The sequence below is a fragment of the Calypte anna genome, chromosome 1 (assembly GCF_003957555.1).
Source record: "Calypte anna isolate BGI_N300 chromosome 1, bCalAnn1_v1.p, whole genome shotgun sequence".
Classification (NCBI taxonomy): domain Eukaryota; kingdom Metazoa; phylum Chordata; class Aves; order Apodiformes; family Trochilidae; genus Calypte; species Calypte anna.
Window position 1 is genome coordinate 167,197,898 of NC_044244.1, and position 22,575 is coordinate 167,220,472.

Sequence of the window (22,575 nt, forward strand, 5' to 3'; positions counted from 1 at the left end):
ATCTGTACTGAAAATACTCCTTAGTCTTCAATTCATCTATTTCAACCACCAGTAAAGTACAGATAAAGACTAGTTGTAATTTGGAAAGATCCAGCAACACACACCACCACATTCGATTTACCTACATAAATTATATCAAGGGAAACCTTATAGCAGCCTTCCAGTTCCTGAAAGGGCCTATAGGAAAGCTGAGTAGGGACTTTTCACAAGAGAGTAATGGGATAGGACAAGGCGTAATGGATTTAAACTGAAAGAGGATAGATTTAGGTTAGATATTAGGAAAAAATCCTTTACCATGTGGGTAGTAAGATACTGGAATATGCTGCCTATGGAGGTTGTTGATGCTCCTTCCTTGGACGTGTTCAAGGCCAGGTCGGATGGGGCCTTTTGCGACCAGGTCTGGTGGGAGGTGTCCCTGCCCATGCAGGGGGGGCTGGATCTTGATGATCTTTAAGATTCCTTCCAACCCTAACAATTCAATGATTCTATGAATATGCAATCCATAGGATTTACTGAATACTTAGGGCAAGTAGGCAATGCCATCCTCCACTATTTCAAAATATCATAGAATCATAGAATTGGCTGGGTTGGAAGGGACCTCAGAGATCATCAAGTCCAACCCTTGATCCACTACTGCTGCAGTTACCAGACCATGGCACTGAGTGCCACATCCAGTCTCTTTTTAAATATCTCCAGGGATGGAGAATCCACCCCTTCCCTGGGCAGCCCATTCCAATGCCTGATCACCCTCTCCATAAAGAAATTCTTTCTAATATCCAACCTAAACTTCCCCTGGCACAACTTAAGACCATGCCCTCTTGTCATGCTGAGAGTTGCCTGGGAAAAGAGACCAACCCCCCCCTGGCTACCTCCTCCTTTCAGGTAGTTGTAGAGAGTGATGAGGTCTCCCCTGAGCCTCCTCTTCGCCAGGCTGAACACCCCCAACTCCCTCAGCCTCTCCTCATAGGATCTGTGCTCGAGTCCCTTCACCAGCCTGGTTGCCCTCCTTTGGACCCACTCCAGGACCTCGATATCCTTCCTGAACTGAGGGGCCCAGAACTGGACACAGTACTCGAGGTGTGGCCTCACAATCCTCACTAATATGGATTAGTCTGCATCAGCACAATGAGGGACTATTTTCACAACATAACCCATTAGGAGAGGCTAACTTGAGATCCACTGGAGATCCACATGCTGCTTGATAGCCAAAGGTTGGTATCTTTGCATCGTCTGTGAGATCTGAAGCAACAAATATCTCCCCTTGCACAGACATGCTGTATAACAAAACTATTTGCCTAATCTATGCTGGCTCACAGTTCCAAATATCCACCTTAGTTCTATCTTTAATTTTGTAACACCTTGTAGAAAAACCAACAATATTCTCCATGGGTACAGGAGATCTAACACAGTACTGCTCATGGAAAACTATTAAATGGCAGGCTCCCAATTATAATTTTAAACTGACAGCACAACAGGCACATTTCCTTTATTTGAAACTGCTGTCATCAGGATTTCTGTCCCTAACAACTAATAATTTCTTGTTTAGCTTTAAACTCATGATTGATTTATCCCAGTGTTTCACACACACAGGATTAAATTATATGGAAGGAGATTCTTAATGCTTGGCTACTTGAACTTTAAATCCAGGAGGGGAAAGTTTACACAGCAGAGACCATCTCCACTTCAATTAACCAACCTATCAACTGAGGCCTTATAAACAGCAATCTTTCCTCAAATAGTTACACACAGATAAAAGTCATGTGAGGAGTGGTTGAGGGAGATAGGCATCTTTACCCTGGAGAGAAATGAGATTTGAGGGGAGACCTTATCACCCTCTAAAACTACCTGAGAGGAGGTTGTAGTGAGGTGGGTGTTGGTCTCTTCTCTTGAGTAACAAGCAATAGGATCAGAGGAAATGGCTTCAAGTTCTGCCAGGGGAGGTTCATATTAGATACTAGAAAAAAATTCTTCACCAAAAGGGATGTCAGACACTAGAACAGGTTGCCCAGGGAAGTGGTGGAGTCACCATCCCTTGAGGTTTTTTAAAGATGTGTATATGTGGTGCTTAGGGACATGGTTTAGTGGTGGATTTATCCAGGTTAACAGTTGGACTTCATGATCCAATCTAAACGATTTCAACCTAAATGATTCTATGATTGTATACTGTGTTCACTTAAAACATATGATGTTTCTAAACCACTAAAATAAGCAGTATCATTAATCTATTATCTTAGAAATCCTACCATGGACATAAAACCAAAAATTCTCTTATCATCCAAGTTGTCTACAAGTTTCTACCTCAGTCAGAGAATTCAACAAAGGATCAAAAATAAAATAAAGCAGCAGTTTTTGTTTCTTGCACACAGATTACTTAGGGACTAATTTATCAGATTGTATGTATGAGTCTATCTCCATCATCAGTTATAATTTCTGGTTCAAACTTACACATTTGCAGATGTAGTAGAATTTTAAAAGGTGTAAACCTAAATTTAGAGCATATGAAGGCACGGTCAAAGGTTACTAATTAGTCAGAAATAAGTTACAGGAAAAATGCTTTATGGAACTAATCCATGGGAAGTAGTTAAAAACTTGAACTGTGATCTCCTTAAAGTAATAAAAAGATGAGAAAATGTGTGGATCTAAGGAAAGAATAGGACAAGGATAAAGGAAAAGGAAGCATTACAGGATGCTTTATAGAACATAAATCTGCGCTTAGCAGCCTATGCATAAAAAAATAAGTGAACAGAGTGTACCAAGAAAGGAAGATCTCTAGTGGTGGTGTGGATGGACACAGGTGCCAATGAAAGAAAAGATCTAAATGTAAAAAAAGAGGTGTGTTACTGTAACAGAAAATAGTGTATTTTAGTTTTGATGAGGTGGTTAATCTTCTGGCTCTGCAGAGATTACTCATAATCCCCTGATATGGAATACTAATTTGTGCTTAGTAACACAGCAGCTCACAGAAATCCTTAGGATGACCTCATTCTTCAGAGAAGACAGCACTGACCATATCTTTGGAGGAAATAAACACTGGAAGAGTTTACAGTTTACCTAAGTGCTAGTGTGAAAGTTACATCAATCAGAAAAAAAGGGTAGAAGGGATCAAATGCCAGAACAATTGACATCCTGAATTCAGTTTCTAACTTTTTTCTTATTTTATCAGCAGTTCCCTCCTTTCTTCTACTTTCCTGTTATTCAGCCCTAACATCTAAAGAAAATTTAAAGGAAGAAGTATTTGCAATAATTTTTAGAAGCTAAATATATGGCCAAATATTAATTCCATTGGCTTGAACACAAAAATTCCTGTACTTGCTTGGGCTATTATATTCAGCCATGTATATACAGAATGATTTTGTCAGGATTAGTACAGATAAATTTTATTTTCCTGTCAGAATCATAAGCTATGCAATTATAGGTGTCATTAGATGCTGTTCTTCAGGAACCTGACGTGATATAAACAGAGTAAAGAAAGGCTAAAAATAATTTGCCTCCTAAGAATTTTTCTTCCTGAACATCCACCTTGTAATGAATTATGTAAATGTAAAGACAGTGAAAGAGAGAATAAAAAAATATGCTAAGTCTGAAATATTTCTGAACAATATGGTATGCAGATTTTCCTAAGTGTAAAATGTCTGGCACTCGAAATATTCAACTGTATAATTGCACTCCCAGAGGAATGGAACTAAAAACTGTGATTCATGCTCACTTATTAATATTAGCACCTTAATATGAACTAGGCTCTAACAAAGACATGAATATCAAAACCTCCTAATTTCATCACATTTGGCACCCAAGATGAAACTAGTTCTGACACAAAGAAGCAAGACTGTGGGAATGTGGAAGCAAGTGATAAAAGCTGTCTGACACACTGTCATCCTACTTAACTGATTTGTCTTCTCTTGACTGTGGAAGAAAAATATGAAAAGCTCACTACTGTCTTTCCTAAGAATCTATTTTTATCAAGAAAGCAATCCTTGCATGCTCTCCATTAAAAAGAAAAATCAGAAAAAAAATAAAAAATCTGCTACTGAAACTCAGCAACTCTTCTGACACTACCACTCAGTCCAGAGAAGGATTTTTGAGAATACTTTTGCTGTTTTTTCATTAGCTCACAACACTGCCTTTTATTTCTTGTGCTACTGGTCCATTATTTACCCTAAAGGCATATTTTTATGAGGTCTATAGACTTTCTCAAACATATTAGTCTGTGACAGTTACTATTTCTATGAGAGCAATGCCCTCTTTCCAGGGAAGAACTACGAGATTCAGCAGGAGAAATTTCAGTCAATGAGACTGTTCAGTCCATTCTGCCCCTGTCAATTTTCAAGAATTACTCAAACTCTATTAAATAATTTAATTGAAAAAATTACTCCAAAAAGAGAGGATGAGAAATGCTCATGATAGTTACTTTATCATTTAGAACAGAATTTTACTCCACAAAAATCCAATGAGTTCAGCATTTCTTATTCCATTTATAGGAGACAGAAACTTTCTACCAGGCTTTTTTCTAAGTAAAATTCGGAGGTTTTTGGAAGAACTGGATACATCCATCAATAGACTTTGAAACAGGGCAGGATGGGAAGCAAAGTCAGAAAGAAGGTAAATCTTAAAACATTCTGGAAATCCTGCAGTGAGTTACAGGAGCTGTAACAATGCAGAAGGGAAAATTAAGGAAAAAAGGAGAAGGATGTTCTGCTTCTCCTGAAACATGTTCCTCTTCTCTGGAAACATTCAGTTCTTTTGGATGATTACCTGGCTGAAAGATGCTTCTTAGGAGAAATTAAATCAATGCATGAAGTTCTTCATTAAAAATTTTAATGGTGTCTATATGACATATCTACAAATAGTCGTATTTGGTACTTGTCTTCCCAGAACATTGAAATTTAAACACCAAAACAGAATCTGAATCATTTTATAATTTACTCATGGTTATCTAACGAAAGAAAAAGAAAAGGTATTCTGATGCTTCATTTTAAGACTTGGATCCCCAGGGAGTCTTATGCCTAAATAGAGGACAGAGCATTGGGACATTGGTTAACATTGCAAGCATCCATATTCACTGGAATTACTCTTATACAGAGGCTAAAAGGAAAAACAAATACCTAAGATAGGCAACCTTGTCTTTTAAGATTTGCTGATTGTGGTAACAAGCTTAGATGAACCACGTTCAGGTTGGGCCCTTCCTCTTATTCTCCAAATGGAACTTTGGTAGTTGAAAGGCAAAACCAGACAGGGAATATACACTTAAATAATTGTTGCTCTTCCTTTTTGTGAGATATCTACCTAAATATCTCTGTACACAGAGAGACATTCTCAATTACATTTCAATCAGACATGAATATACCCATCTGTTGTGACCTAGTTTTAAGAGTATTTGAAAAAGAATTAGGTCAAGGGGCATTTGAAGCTGTTAATTGGTTAGCTAATCCACTCATGGATTACCCTGATGAAGAGTAGGTGATCCTAACATGAAGAAAGAATCTGCATGGCTGACATTTCCAAACAAATTTCTTCAGCCACCCCATGATACAACCATTGCATTGCAAGATCTGACAATTATTTTTAGGAATATCTGAAAAGCCAACCAGCTATCTCATTTCTCTTTTAAAATGACACTGTAAAGCCTTTCTGATTTATCTGTACACACTTATTAAATCCCCATTTTTTTCCTGCTAGGCCATTACAGCTACTTAGCAGGACATATATTTAAAACACAAGACATCATTTGGAGTATAAAGGTATTCATTACTCAGGATGACCCCAGGTGGCAGAAAAAAGGTCAAACGGAATTACAGGTTTATTTGAGGTTATAGGCTTAAATCAAGTTACAAAATTACTTACACGTGATGTAGCTTTCAAAATGAGATGCAACATTTTCCCATTATTTGTTATGAGAACAGAGGAAATTCAGTCTCTCTAATTGTAAAATCTATAAATGAAGAAACAGGACGCCCTACATCCCCCCTTATTGTGTACAACAATGAATTTCTCTGAGTAAAAAACAAGAAAATGTTACTTCAGCTTTAGAAGAAAATGAAACAACAGGGTATTCTAACCTAAGCTATTTTTCAGTAATAGGCCCACGGCAGGATATTCAAGCTGAATTCACTTCCTACAGAAAGATAAATGAAGCAGCTCTCTAGCACCTGGAATCTGGCAATAGCAGAGCTCGTGAGGCAGCTTATGAAAAGCTGCACTTGAAACAGAGACCATTACCTTGCATGAACTCTAGGAACCTTTGCCTTGCCACTCTCTATTGTTTGAAAACATATTGAAGAAAAGGGGAAAACAGAACATTAAGAGTAAAAATATCACAAAGGCATCCAGTATACGCTACCCAAAAAATTCACTGCTCCACAACATAAATCTTTGTAACAAAAGATGCCATCTTATTATTTATTTCCAAAGCTGAAGTAAAGAATAAAGCACACACTGGAACAAAGAATAAAATGCACTATAAGCTTCTGTGCACTCCATTAAGAGAAAATATTTTAGATATGAGCACCCATTACTCAAAATCATCAGGAAAAACTATTTAGCCTTTTTTATTTATTTGTGGATGCTGACGTACAATAACACACAACATATGCTCATCCTCAGTGTATTCAAAGGATTCATCTAACAAACTGCTGCAGCTTAAAAGCCTCTACAGCAGTCTGCCATAGAATAAGTTTTTCTGGGTTGTTCATTGTTAAAAGAAGAGCAGCTGAAGTATATTAGCATTTAAATTGTGTTACATGGTCCTGTGTTCTTTCAAGAAAAGATAACCAAATGTAATTCTGACAACAAGTACACCATAATTCTACAGTATCAGGTGTTCATCTGTTTCTTGGGTAAGGATGTTATCCCTTCTGAAGCAGCTTTTTTAATTAGAATTTTAAAAATCTGGAGTCAATAAAGCTGAAAGGGTAGTTTAAATTATCTCAATAGGGGAAAGAGGTAATTAGATTTTATACTGATTACATCTGCTGAAAAAGAGGGAAAGGCAATTAACATCCAAAGATTAATGGACAGTTTGTAGTACGGATTGCTTGTAGGAATACTGTAAGCTCATTTTTCAACCCTAAACTTGTCCATTAATTTGATTGTTAAAGATCATGGCAAAATTACCTTTATTTTGAAAAGGATAACATATGTAAACTAAGTTAATTTTGGTAAGAAAAGATCATTAGATTACTTTAATTTATTAGGGAACTAGAAAAGACACAACACAAAAAGTAGTAGATTTTAAAAATGAACACTGTAGCACAGTTTCCAGTCATCAGTCACTAGAACAAACACAGTAACTTTGACAGGAAGATGTAGTACCCATTGGTAAATTCTTTGAAAGAAAATATAGCATTACTAGAAATGGAATAATGTACTGCAATGTCTTCTAAAATAATCGTAAGATTATTGGATAAGAAACAATTTCAGTAACAGTGTTCTGCTGCCAATGGTAAAATATCAGATTTACAACAGAGCCAAATTTAGCATGTAGGTTAATACCTAGAAAAGTGGAAAACAAGTTATAAGCCTTTAAGAAAAGAAATCACACAGAGAGCTAAGACTTAATATGTCTAATTTAAGGCCAAAATCTCTCAGGCTACATTTTCTAATAGATTGTTTTAAAAGCTAAAAAAAAAGAGAAAACTTCATATGCTTTGTATTTTTATGATAAAGCATCAAACCATATTTAGAATCAGTTTCAACATTACAGAGAACACTACTCATACACAAAAAAATCATGCCCTTTTTCTGTCACATGACTTTATCAAGTTTTTTACTCTTTCTTTTGGACAGTAAAATGTCTAATTCCCCAGAATTCTTCCATTTTCTTGATACACTGAAAGAAAAAACTAGAACAGAATGGATTTTTTCACATCTTCTGCAGATTCAGTGAGGCTCCAGGCAGCAGAAAACCCATTCATAAGGCACCAATAAATTATTGATGTAAATTACAGTGCAGTCTGCTCATTAGAAGCATCTATTTCTGCAAGTGACAGCGAGGCTCTTACACAGCAAACTAACTGCAGATCTACATCCTGAAGATCATAGAATCATAGAATTGGCTGGGTTGGAAGGGACCTCAGAGATCATCAAGTCCAACCCTTGATCCACTACCGCTGCAGTTACCAGACCATGGCACTGAGTGCCACATCCAGTCTCTTTTTAAATATCTCCAGGGATGGAGAATCCACTACTTCCCTGGGCAGCCCATTCCAATGCTTGAGGAGTCAAGCATTGACTTGATGATGTCAGAGTTGATGTTTTTACTTTTCATGGCTTCAGTGACTGCATGTGTAGAAGTTCAGGGGGAATCTCATTTTCCACTTAGGTAAGAGTAACCAAGGTCCCATCCCAATGGAAAGGGTTTGTACTTTTCAGTCCTGAACATCCTGAACTGTGCAGTCAAACACCTGTGACAGGCAGGCTGCAGAGGAGATGGCAGGCTGCAATTTTTGCATTTCATACAGCTGAGACAGCATGAAGCCAGGAAACACCTCAAATTTTTCTTAACAACTCATTATTTACAGTCATATCATAAGGACAAATAAATGCTCTAGGCATTATCAAACTCATTACACAAAATGTCCTTACTTTTCTTGTTCTGAAAGCAATAAGTCTGAACCTGTCTTTAATTACCCTCAACTTTACTGTACATCTGAGTATCAGCTAAGTACACTGCAAATTGACTCTCCACATGGAATAACTAGTGCTGGATCATCTGATTTTATTAAATTAAGATAAATTATTTTAAAACTTCTTTCTTTTTCCTACTGAACAATTTTGATTCAGCAGGACACATTACTACAACATACCTAGAGTTAGAGTTACCTGGGGTATCCAGCTGCTACCTTGCAGAAGTTGGTTAATCAAAGAATTAAAAGAGTGTCTGAGATTGGAAGAAGCCTCTGGACATCATCTGATCCAACTCCCTTGGCTCAAGCAGAGGTCCAGGTGCCCAGGACTGTGTCCAGACACCTTTTAAATATCTCAAATATCAAGGACTGTAATGTAGACCAAACTTCACAAAGAAGGTACTGACATTGTGCTTTCCTGAACTAAGCAAATTTGCTACTTGGAACACAAACCTTCTTTCCATAATTAATTTTTCTTTAAAGGACTACCAAGGCAGAAAGCTTTTGTTTGCAATTAAGAGCACAACTCCTGATGACAGACAATAATTTCAGAGGGATCCTGTTGACAGCTTCTTTTTGGCTACCTGACTTAAAGCCAATTCAATCTCAGCAAAACAGAAGTGGAAGCTTTCATTTATTTTCCACAGTATTCTTCCAGTACTCTCTAACTGCCTAAATTAAGATTTCAGATGATAATAAATAATATATATTATTTTTCCTTTTTAAAACTAATGTATAAGGACTAGTAGTGTATTTTAATTAAAGATGAGATCAGATAATACCATATGACTTGAAAACTGGATGCATTTATTAATCCAAATGTCTTCATCGTGTAAAACCAAATACTAGCAGAAACTACTATAAAATGTAGGTCATTGAATTTTATATCTTCCTACTCGGGACCTAAACTTTTAGGAAACTTCCTATTAGAAGACTCTTCAAATTCTGAAACAACAAAAAAATGTCATAAAGCAACCCTGCAGTGGAAACAAATGAATAAATATTGTAGTTCTATAAAACAGTCTACTCAAAAATAGTAACTTCAAGGATAAAACACTGTCATTAACATTTCAAAAAGAAGCCTGACAGTATGACTTAATTGCAAATAGATGAAAACCCTAATGCTTAAATGACAGATAAAGCACATTTCACTCCAGGAAAACCATTCTTTGTGTATAATTAGTTACTAAGTGGTAGAAGAAGTAAAATTAATCTCTTTTTCTTTGATCACATCAAAGAAGCCAATAGTTTGAAGTCCATGATACTTTCATCTGATGTTTTCACAGAGGAGAGTGGGGAGCTTACATTTTTATAGTTATCTATTATTCTATGAAGGGTTTCGTAGTCTTATCAGGGCACCTTCTCTTGCCTGAGTCTTCTCTAAAGCTTTAATAAGGGTTTTTTTCCTTCCATGAAATATTCTTCTTCCAAAATCCTTTGCAATTTAAACAAGATTATTTCAGTTTCAATGAAAATCTTTTTTTTGATTCAATGAAATTTGGTTTAGGGATCCACAATTCAGTCTACCAAGTTTGGCTTCAGACTTCTGTGTAGAATCACTGACAGGTTTTTTTTTTTTCCACATCACTGACATGGGGGATGGCAAAATTCATAAACTGATAAGGCTTTTCCAGGGTTCACTCAGTTAGAAGCAACACTAATACTTGATTTCATTAATGTGGAATCAGGTATCAAAGTTTTTAAGAAAGCCATCCAGTATGTATTTAATTTCTATAAAGATCTCAAATGCACTTCAACCCCTACAACTGCACAGGGTTCACAGATTTTCAAGTTTCTAGCAGCCTCATGAATGCTTTCACTCAAGGTGACAGCACTAAAACCCTGTAGTTTAGTATCAGGCAAGATAATGCAGTTATGTATTTTATAATGGTTGCCCAGAGTCCTGGGCACACAAAAGTGAGACAGCCATTACTGAGATGTAAGCAAAACTTAGGCTTTAGTTGCTGGAACTCATTCTTGTAGGAGGGAAGTGATGGGAAATCCTGGCAAAGTTCTTCATTAAACAAGGGAAAGCAGCAAGGTGCTTCATACATGCACCCCTAGAGAAATGCTGTACGGAGCCTATCACAAATTACCCATTTCAAAAAGACTCCTATTACCCCAAAATTAAATTTATGAAAAAAATTGGTCAACTTCTAATCAACTCCTAATTTGAGTAAGCTTGTAAGAGGAAGCAATCAACTTTGAATAATTTATAAGCAAACAGTTTTCATAAATGCTTTCCTTATTAAGCCTAACTACAGCTTCCTTTCAATTAAGATTTTTGGTTTTATGGTCCAACAATTATTTAGAGACTTACAAGATTCATTTTATAAGGCAATTTTCAGAAAATAAAACCTCTCAATGAGGTGCTGTAAGAATGGTTTAGAAAAAGGATTTATAACCTCCATAAGCAATCAAAACTTCAAGGTCAAGCTGACCCTATTTGAATAAGTGATAGAGCAATTAAATAAAGATGTCAGAAAGGATGTTTAAGGAAAAACACTTTTCTTTTTGTTTTCACTCTCATTATCTTGAAACATAAGACATAAAATGTGAGATTTAAAAATTACTTCTGGCTATAGTTCATTGTTTTTAAGACAAATATTCCCTGCATGAATGTCACTGAACACATGTAGTGTTACGTGAGCACAACTCTTCTACTACTTCAAGACAGTCAAAAACAAAAGAAGAAACTAAAAAAAATCCCACCAACAAAAAGCCCACCACCCAAACCAAACAACTGACAACCAGAATGAAACCAGATGTAATAGTATTTTTAGCTCTTTTATGTTCCCGTTTCTTGGCAAAATGCTGAGGTATTTTTCAAGATTAGACAACTACATCAATTACACCAAGTAACAAACTGTACTACACTACATTGTGGTGTGTTTCCCTCTTATTTACCACACAAGCTGTTTAAAGTAAACATTTCTGGAGTATCTTCATTATTTTGGCACTTAAATACCATTAAAAATCCCAGTTTTTGAAAAATGGTGATTAGATTAATAAATCTTCTGAAATTCAGTCTAATTACTTTAGTCTACCATTTATACATTACTTTTACCTACTACATGAGAATACATTTTAATAAAGGCTGTCATCCTATTAATTTTAAAGCTGTTCTTACAGCTTTCTCTATTCAAGCAGTTTCCTCTCTGGCTACGTCTTAACTATATCCATCAACAAAGATATTTTACAGGTAACACCATATCTCACTACTCCAGAACCAATAGAATTCAGCTGGAACACCCATTTAGTACCAGCATACATGCATACACCTTGTTTTATAGCTAATTATGCAAAGTACCAGTCAATAAAGGCAAACTCCAGCACTCACAATACCCCTGTCTGCCATTTTCTGACCAATTCACTCCTTCAGTAGAAACTCAGCACCTCAGGATATGCAGCTGACAAATGCACACTCATTTCCAGAGAGACTTATTGAAGCCTAACTGGAAACTCTGCAACCCAATTTCCAAGGTACTAATGAGGTACCAGCTTATCAGACACATTTCTAAAAGGGCAGAGAACGCCCATCTTCATTTAGCATTGAGTCACCTCCTCATGTGTCATGAAGAAAGTGGTAAAAATATTTCTTTCCTCCAAAAGTAGTCAACTAAAATGCATGCTTTGAATGCTCTGAATTTATGTTCAAGTACTGCTCTGCTTGATCACAGCTCACTGGAGAACAACTTTTCAAAGAGTCACAAAAAGACAAAAATACTTTAGTGTTTTGTGAAATAATTGGGATTTGCAAAAAATGATACTTGATTTTATTCAGAAGGAGCTGGTGGCTGCTTCAAGCAGACAAGACACAAGGAAACCTAACAGAAAGCTGAAAGCAGCAGGTCACAAAAGTGCTGTTTTGAAAAGTGATGGAAATTTAGCAGAAGTATAAAAGAGAAATAGAACACTGATGAGATAGAGCTGTCCAAGTATCAGGAATACATGGACATCACATTTAAAGACAAAAAGTTAGTGGAGAAAGCGAGAGGGAAGTGTTACAGAGAATGTGTTGCTAAAGGGCAAAATACCACAGATGTACATTTTTTATAGCATTATTTAAAAATGAATGATTATGGAAAGAGATAGATTGATGAAACTACAAAGTTAAAAAGAGAGAGGTTAAGATTAGGAATGAAGATGAAAAAGGATGCAGTTCAATTGAAATTGATTCCTCTAAACATGTTCAGTCTTTATTTTAATTTATGGATTTCAAGTTCATGTCATAAAAAGCAGGCAGAAAATTTTATATTATTTCAGCTTTCAAATTCTTTTAAATCGATTTGTTGTTTTTCAGTTTGAATATGAAAAAAAATCATAAATCTCTAACTCAGACATGTTTATGGTGAGAAAGAAAGATATGTGCTTAGCAGGAGTGACAAAAAAACCCCCAAAATGCCATATGTAGAATGTTTCTTGCCTAATGAGTGATATACTCAAACAAGCACTTTTGAACGTTTTCCCCTCACACAGTCTCATGTTTAGGGAAGTCTTTCCAAAAATGGCAGCAAAAATATTCCTCTCTTCTTGAGCACAGTTTAACATCAGCTTCCTCTGATTTCTGTTTCCTCTTAGGTTAAGTAATGTTAATGCATTAGATTTTGGTCCCCACTCCTCAGCCTGTCAGCTTGCTGCATCTGCCTATAAAATGGATACACATCTGCAGGCAGTGTGCCACCTACAACAATGAGGTCTTTGCTCAAATATAAGAACAAATTTAGTTCCAGAAATATGAGTCTCAAAACATGGGAAATCAGATTATAAAATATCAAGTATGGAAATGGAATATATTCTTACCTATGCAGCTGCAAATACTCTCTGGGCCTGTTTAAAAGGTGAAGGAATCTGTCAACAATCTTGTTTTTCCCAACACCCTGTATCAAATAAATATAATATTAAAAGTAATATAGATGTACACAAATAATAGTTATAAACAAAGACAAGTTTCCAAAACTGTTAAAGTACCCTTCATATTCCTTTATAGGCAAATACAATTTGAACTGTACTTTGAACACAATTTAATGATTTGTATTTTATTTTACAAACAAACATATTTGAAAACTACTTACCTGTCTTACTAGGGATAACCATAAAAAAGGTTTGTGTCTAGAATTCTGTCATGCATGCCTGTGAATTCTCTTAAATAAACCCAATTTTTTTCCCAGCCCTTTTATTTCACAAAGGTGTTGCAAGGCTGTGAATGCTGGGGCCAACAAGATGATGAAAGGACTGGGAAGCTTGCTGTATGGAAAAGATGAGAGAACTGGGCTTGTTCAGGTTGGAGAAGAGAAGCCTTAGGGGAGACCTTACTGTCATGTTCCAGTACTTTAAAGGGTGGCTACCAAGAAGATGGGGACTCCCTTTTAACACGGAGTCACATGGAAAAAACAAGCAGTAATGGGTGAAAGTTTCTCCCGGTGAGACCCCATTGTACACCAGAAGAAAAACTGTCCCTGTGAGATCAGTTGGACATTGGAATAATCCGCAGGGAAGTGGTGGATTTCCCAACACTGGACACTTTGAAGACTCAGCTTGACAAGGTGCTGGGCCATTGAATCTAAACTGTGTTCCTACCTAGAAAGGCTGGATCAGATGATCCTTGAAGTCCCTTTCAACTTGGCATTCTATGACTCTGTGATTGAAGTTATCTTGCACTAAATATTAAAAGATAATTCTTAGTGTTCATAGGAAATACCCTGTAAATACCACCTGGAATTAGAGCATTGCCTCAGTAATATTTGGTAATCCCATTCTGCTGCAGTTAACAAAAAAGTCTCAGACAGAATCAAAATTGGATTTGAGATCAAACTGATCTATAACTTTCTATTGTAGGATGTCTGGATTAGCAAGATGTGCAGAATGATGACAGGGAATTTATGGAATGAACTAGGTGTTGCTAACACCCCAGCATATCCTGTACAAAGGTTCAGGAGTTGGTACACATCAGCCCAGGAGCAGACTGGTCCCATGAAGGAATCATCCGAGGAACAAATGAGGTAGGATGCTGCAGAACATCCAACCACATCAGTTTCATCCCCCCAAAAAACAGGTCATATATTTCTAGACATGTATTGAACTGCAGCTGAGAGATACCTTTCAAAATTACATTCCCAATCAGGTAAAAAATACCAATGTGGGTACAAACCAAAATGACATTTCAGTTGCAGATATTCTTCTCCCTCCTGCAGAGACATGGCTGCAGGCTTAGGAGCTCAGAGTGATGGTGAGATTGCCAATGGTTGCAAAGGAAGTAAAAAAGAATTAATAGAAGAAAGGTTCTGTTGTAAGCCAGCCAAAAAGCTGTTTGACAAGACATTATCCCTCTGCTGAGATTGTCATTCTGACTGCATGAATGCATCCAGTAGTCCAGACCAATGTGAAGTAAAGCAGATAAATATAACCCATAGAAAAACTAAGGAGATTAGATTAAATCAATTTAAGACTCAATCTGTTTAACTTGGCATTGAAACAGAATAGGAGCACTCACGAGCTGCAAGTTATGACTCTTATGGCTCTGAATTCCAGCTGAAAAATGGTAACTGCCAGCTACAGAATTGCAAACTGTTTAAGCTTTGCAAAATGGGACCCCAGTCTCTCATGTGACTACATTTATGAAAATGGGGAATCATGCATATATATGTTTTGTAGTTGAAATCACAGCAGAATTTTCACTATGAGAGCAGAGGAAAAAATACAGCAGAGCTGACAAAATAGAACTTCCTAGATTCTACTGCAAATTCAACTCCAGCACAAGAAATCCAGTTTGAGCCAGTGCTCTGCCACACATCTCCTCACAAACCTTCTACCATCTGATTCTTTAGAAGAATCTACAGCTTTATTCATAGGAGTAGTAAGAAGCTGCAAAATTTCTATCACCAGCAACTTCTGAAAACTCTGTCACTGGAAACACAGTTCTCTACTGCTTTGAAACAGGGGTTGAATTTGCAGACAGATTCTTCCAGGGACTCAACGAACATACTCATTTTGGGGGAAATATCAAACTTCAGAAATTGCACCAGAGACATCAAAAGTAACCAGAAACAGGGTAAGTATCCTCTAGTAGTGCACACAGTTCTATTCCCACGTTTCCTATGACTTGCAGTAAGGTACTTGAAATCACAACTGGGTGAATAAACAGGAATACTCCTAACACCAAGTACAAAACACTGATGCTGAAAGCCACTTCCTTTACTTTTCCTAAGAGAGCAAAGGATGGCTGGGCAGATGTCAGCATGCAGTTTTCTGTCCCTGCCCCAAGGGAACTGCATATCCTTTCCCCTGCAGAGTAGGAATCCAGCCAGCTGCAGCAAGTACGAAGATGAAGAAAAAGATCAACATATTGAATCGATGTAAAACATACTTTAATATGAAATAAAATGGTTACTGTAATTAAAAAAAAAAGAAAAAAGCTTTCATGTGTATTACTGGAAAGCACACGTGGTTTTTGCTTACGATAGATTTTTAAAATTACATCTGAAAAGATTATTTTGCCAACTCCAAAATAACACTAGTAAATTTTTTTCTCTTTCTCTCCCGTTCCCATGGAAAGAGGACCAAATAGCTGGTTTTTGGATGTCTATCCATGGGTATTAAAAGGACTGGACCTCATTTTTGAGAGAATGCTCAGAGGACACAAGCACTGTGGAGAAAGGGAGAGCACCAAAGTAACACAATGGGAGCTGTGCCATAACCACATCTTGCCCTTTGTTGGTATGGATTAGCTGCCCACACACCTTTTCTTTCATTTTAAGTATATCTTGGTTGCATTTTTAAAAAGATGCACGCAATATTCAGAAGCCAAAAGGCATTCCCACCAGATTCCAGCTATTAGAAGCATATTAACATTGCCCAACTGAACTACTTCAGAGAGTACATCATGTGTCTTCACAGAGGCTGTGGTGTACCACATAAAATCCTCAGCTGGCAACAGCAGCTGGAAGAAAGTTCAAGTCAAAGCTCTTTGAATCCATCCTTTTACACTGCTATTTCATGACAAGTTACCACTTCTCTTTGACTTAGTTACTTCATTGAAAAGGCACTGGAAGAAAGGAAGAAAGGAAGGAAGAGAAGAGACCAGAAGAAAGGAAGGAAGAGACCAAACCTATTCAGAAGGCTCTTAAGTGACATTCAGAAAACTTGAAAAAAGAGCTTGGATGAGTTTCTTCCTTAAATACTATCAATTAATGTAAGGACAATAGAAGAAGGCTTATTCCTAATTCACCCGATCTTCATGGGATAAAGAATATGCTTGGCAGTGTTTCTTGGGCGAAAAAAAGATGGAAAAGGCTAAAACAGTATGGAAAAAAACCCCTCAAATAGGTTACTAGCACCTCAAAAATAGGAAATTACAAAAATTGCAAAGTCACCCTCCTTTTCCATGAACATGGTGCCAAGAATTAAGCTGGATCTTCTGGACACTTAGCTAACAGTCAACTATTTAAGCAGAAAGAATCAGAACTATATTTCATATGAATATCCTAAAAGACTGAGTTGAACTTGGACTGGATTCAGAACATAATCTCCTATAATTGCAATTATTGCAGCCTTAGGTGACATTCAGAGGACAAATGAGTTTGCCATTAACACTTGCTGTATGGTATTTATATACACACTACTGCAGTTACTTAATTTAACAGAAATACAAACATATGCCAATTAGAGAGAAAAGAACATCTGTGCTGGTATTTCAGCTGAACTGGATAAAAAAATTTCAGAAAGTAGATATTTGACAATTTTTATTTCATAAGACATATGCAGCAACTGAAATAGAAAAATGTGAAGTAAATATCTGCACTAATGAATAACAAACAGAAAATTGTGCAATTACAAAGCAAAACAATCCCTTAGTTAAAAATTCTTCTAACTGACATTGTAAACACTTGTTACCAAGGATAAAATTACTTAATTTTCTAGCAGTAACTGCAGTTTCAAATATAAAAAAAGATTGCTACAGGTCCCAGGAGGCATTTTGCAATTCAGGATGCAGATATTACATTAGTGGGACAAATTTCTCCCCTCCACAGCCCAACTAAAGTCATTATCATCCAGAAGAACTGGACCCAAGTTTCTGAAATTAATACTTCTTCTCTTAGGAAAAAAAAACTACTGGGGAAGAAAAAATCTGAACTATGGTGCCTCATTTTTATTCTCTTCTACTTAATTTTCAGGTCACACTGAATCAGTTTAAGACACTGCCATGTTGCCCTTCAAAAGTGCTCTTCAGCATGCAGCCATCCTGTATAGCAGAGTATCTATTTCATTTGAAAAGAATGAAACCCATTTTGCAATTGGTTAAAAAAAGTTTGCTTTTTCACCTTAGCAAATTTTACTTCAGAATTAATTTCAGAATTTTACTATTAGGGAATCAAAAGCAATCTTGACTTCTCAATAAATTTTAGTATCCAGAGCCCTCATGTCAGACTTCTCACATTGTAACTACACAGTAGAAGTTATACTGGTAGTGTTGTCATCACAGAAACTTCTGGCTCAACGATGAAGAAAATGAAAACCCTTTTGCTAATGTAAAGTTTCTAACATTGGTTTTGGCACAGAACCACTTCCTTTACCTACAGCTTGCCTGTGTCTGCCCAAAAAACATTTGCAAAAATACACGCATATACATGCTACTATTTTTACACCAGAGGATGTATTTCTGACTTTTTTTTTTTTTAAATGTACTGTTATCCATGGAGGAACGAGTAGCACCCATAGAGAACTCTCTCAATTACTCCAAGTGTTATTAAGCTCATCATTCCCTGCTTGGACAAAACCTGAATAATGCAGTGTAATAACTACAGAAGTTGTGTCCCCAGCAGACACTAGACATTGCTACCAGATGACCACTGCAATAGATACTGGCATTTCCTCCTTACTTACATGTTAGTAACAAAGGAAAATAGATGTGGTGATTTAAGTCTTGCCCCAGTTCCAATCTATATATGTATCAGTCACAAAAATAAGTTTCAGCATCTGATTATTTTATTTTTACTTTATCATCCCTGGCATGCAAAAGAATGATGGTGAGAGTAAATTAATAAAGTTTCTTCATAAAAGTAAATATAATTAATTTCCTGATAGAAATAATGAATTGAAAGACTACAGGTCTAGATAAGCTTGCAGAGTTTACTATGCTTTTTTCTACCATGCAACCTTCAAGTCAGAGCCCTGTCAGGTTAAATATAATGGTCGCATTTCCAGTGAGGTAAGACAGTAAGACAGTTGAAGTTCAATGGAAAGAAGCATATGAAAAATTTACAATGGAAAGAATCTGTGGGAATAAACAAGAAAATCAATTTATTGGTTCTTTTTTCTTCTTTTTTTTTTTTTCCAATTCTGAAACTTCAGTATGATCTGTAAAGGCATAAAAGCAATAATGTAAGCGGAGACACTTTCGAAGACAATGCCTGTTGACATATGTGTACGTACTGTTATAACTGCTGCAAGAAAAATATTTCCCAATTTTTCCACAACTGTCACACAGAATTACCTTAGGCAAAAATATACCACAGTATTTTGCACAATTTAGCTCTTTGGGAGCTCAGTTTCTTCATGCTCAGAATAATAATAAAAATTTGGTTTAGGATTGTATGTTCTCGACTTGCAGATGAAGAAGTATATTTTTACACAAGTTGAAGAAGGAAAGTGAAGTCTTTTATTTCCAGAAAAATTAAAATGCCAAGCTTTTGCTATTTCAGGCTTTCTGCTGACAGATATTATTACACTCTCAGTATCTACTTAATTCAATTTCTCAGTGAGATAATAAGAATTTTACTGCAGAAGGAGAGATCTGTTCAAGTATGCTCTTTCAAGCACCTTTCAGAAAGACCTGATCATTTGTCTAAGTTCTTCAACTTAGTTTTCAACTAGGAAACAAATTCCTAGTGGGAGCCCAAGAGTTAATTTAAGTTGATCTCTCAGTTACGGAAAGACAGCAGGGAGGATTAAATTACATTCCTGTATCAGGGAAATAAATTATCAAAGGTGTTAAAAGGCCATTACAATAATGTTTGGAAGAGGCTACTTACTGTGTGCTCACATCAACATTTTTACTAAGTGTTTCCAGATATTTTGTCATTACCTCTTTCAAATTATTTAGCACCTTCATATAGTTCTTCATTCTTATTCTACTTTGTATTTTTTTATGGTTTTCCCTTATCTATACACTGTCTATTTAGACTGCAAGCTATTTAAGAACAGGCTTCTTTTATTACCTTTATTTTATTACCTTGCAAAACACTTTCCTTGTACATGGTGAAGTAGAAGGGGAGCAATTTTTTTCAATCTGAATTTTCACACCATGAAATGAAAAAGTAAAAAATTTAAATGCTTTCTGTATTCAGTAGTAATTTAATCAGTAACTGAATTTTATTCTTACTGAGTATCAATACTGTGTTTCCTACTGAAAACAGAACATAAGCAACAGGAAAGCCAGAACAAGATGTTGAACTCCAGCATCCATTCACACTCAGTTGCTGAAGAGAAGAAGTATATTGTGTGTCTTTTTTTCTTTCCTTTTTTTTTTAATTTTTAATTTTTTTAAATTTAATTTTTAAATAAGTACTTCCTTATTAAGTAATTTACCATAAAAGCAAGATGAATATTGGTAATACAAGCATCTTATTTTCAAGGGTAGATAAGCCAGAAGCAAATACTTCGAAATAGCCATAAAATCTGCCAATAAAGAAAACTGCAAGAGAAAAGAGAAACTAGGAATATTGGAATGAGAAAAAGAAGCAAAAGATGACAAACAGGGAATGGTCCTGATGAGCATGAGGTTGCCCTGACATATGCTGCATTTCCTCTGTCTGCTCTTCAGGAAGATTAACAAAGAAAATGTTAGTCATAATTTTTTGGTAACATTTACAAGATACAAACATAAAAGTCCACTCAGGCACTTTTCATTGTTATCCTCTACACTCTGAAATTGGAATAAGGCCTATAATAGATGATTGAAGTACAGAAGGTGAAGTACTGTATGCCAAAGCTGACACATTACAGTCAAGCAGATGGGCACATGCTGACTAAAATGCACCTAAATAATACTGGCTGTACCTATTGAAACTTGAATAAAAATTAAAATACATATATATATTATTTAAAAGACACATTATGGAATGGAAAAGGGTTAATAAAGCATTAATGATGACATGGCCAAGGATCAAATGCTGTTCTCAAAGCATAGCAGAACTCCTGGACCTGGGACAAGTTGCTCTGGTCCTGCTACAGAACATTGCTGTTTTAAATAACTCATGAGACATCATGGTAAAAGTGCATTTCAAAGTTATTTATATGCTATATTCATATTTATAGTTATGCCATACTTATAGAGTGAATGAAAACAGAGTAACTTCAAAAGCCAAAATTAATACCACTTATTATTAAATGCTTCCTGTATGATAACTGCATTCTAAAAGCAGAAATGTTCAGGATTCATTGCTATGAGAGAGCCACTTAAATTTACAAGATCAGATAACTGAACAGCTCATACCATAAATTATGGCAACTGAATAATGCCAAATAAAATACTTCAATTTTGTTTAATATGTGGTTAAGTGTTTTAGAACTTCAGGGCTACAAAATAACTCTGAAGTGACAAGGCTGTGAGCTGTCTCTCTCTGTACAAAAAGCCAAAAAAACCTTGTAACTGTGAATATTTTGTTTGGTATTATCAAAGCAAGATGGTGCTTGCCAAGGCTTCTCCTGTGATTAATCAAGATGGAAGCATCCAACACCTCTCCTTACACAGCTTCCAAGTACAGAAATTTGGGAACTTTTATACATAAAATTTAAAGTTGTGAGAAAAAATAAGTGTTTCAGCCACTGCTGTTTTCCAGGTTTTTCCACATGCACAAATCTGTTTATTAGCAAAGTTTCTCTCCTATATACTAATGACAGGAAATTCAAGGAGACAGTAAAACATAGGAAGCATCCTATTTTCCTTAGTAGCAAGAATAAATAATCCAGTGTGTCTCATGAAACCCTGGAGAAATTGCAAGAGCTATATTGTAATGTAATGACTAAACAGGTATTACAAAGTTTATAACTTTTACTAAACAGGATTCTTGCTCTTGTTTGCTGCTTTGAAAGTAATAAACAGCTGCTTGCTCTCAGTCAAGGGAGAAACTGCTTTATAGCTGCTTAGAGAATCTAAAGGTGGTCATAGATAATCTCTTTCACACTCAAGACTACAGAAGCAGTACCAGAAGCCATATTCAAAGTTCTGGCATTTCCTTTAATAGGAAGCTATTTCATAGCTGAAAATTCATATATATCCACTGCCCTCCCAAGGACTCAAAGAAACCTGCTTAGACATGAGATGGAAGTACATTCCAGTTAGCATCCAAAATAAATCAAGAACCAATATAAGCAAATACTTAGACAAAGCTACCTTTTACTTAATACATTTTTGCTGTGAAATTCCGGGCAATATAAGCTCCAGGGAAGACACATGAATGAAGAGTGTTAAAAAGTAGTTGACTTCAGAACTGCAAAATTATCAGACTTTTAAGGGATCTCTAGAGATAATCTAGTCCAACTTTTCCCACAAAAGCAGGATCACCTAAGAGCACATTACACAGGACTGCATCCAGGCAGGTTTTGGATATCCCCAGAGAAGGGGACTCCGTAACTTCCCTGGGCAGCCTGTTCCAGTGCCTTGTCACCCTCATAGTAAAAGTTTTTTTCTTATATTTAAATGAAACTTCCTGTGTTCCAGCGTGTAAGAAACTGAACAGTTCTAAAGATACCTATTGGTATCTAACACTTGTCTTCAAATTCTTCTTGGTTTCATTAAGAAAGGTATTCTCTAACACCCACCAAGATTGTTTCATTCAAATTTACTGATTCTCAAATACTAGTTGTCAAAGTTCATATCTTGAAAACAACCTTGTTAATGGGACTCTCTCCAAGCAGCTCTTAACTAAAAAGAATACACAAAAAAGACTGTGTT

General features: G+C 36.1%; 1 protein-coding gene across 1 annotated transcript in view; it reads right to left on the reverse strand.

Moving 5' to 3' along the window:
• VWA8 (von Willebrand factor A domain containing 8) overlaps positions 1-22,575 on the reverse strand; it is a 177,130-nt gene that overhangs the window by 82,019 nt on the left and 72,536 nt on the right. Inside the window, exon 21 of the mRNA XM_030469238.1 lies at positions 13,425-13,501. Within this exon, the coding sequence (XP_030325098.1) occupies positions 13,425-13,501 (77 nt within the window). The remainder of the gene's footprint in view (positions 1-13,424; positions 13,502-22,575) is intronic.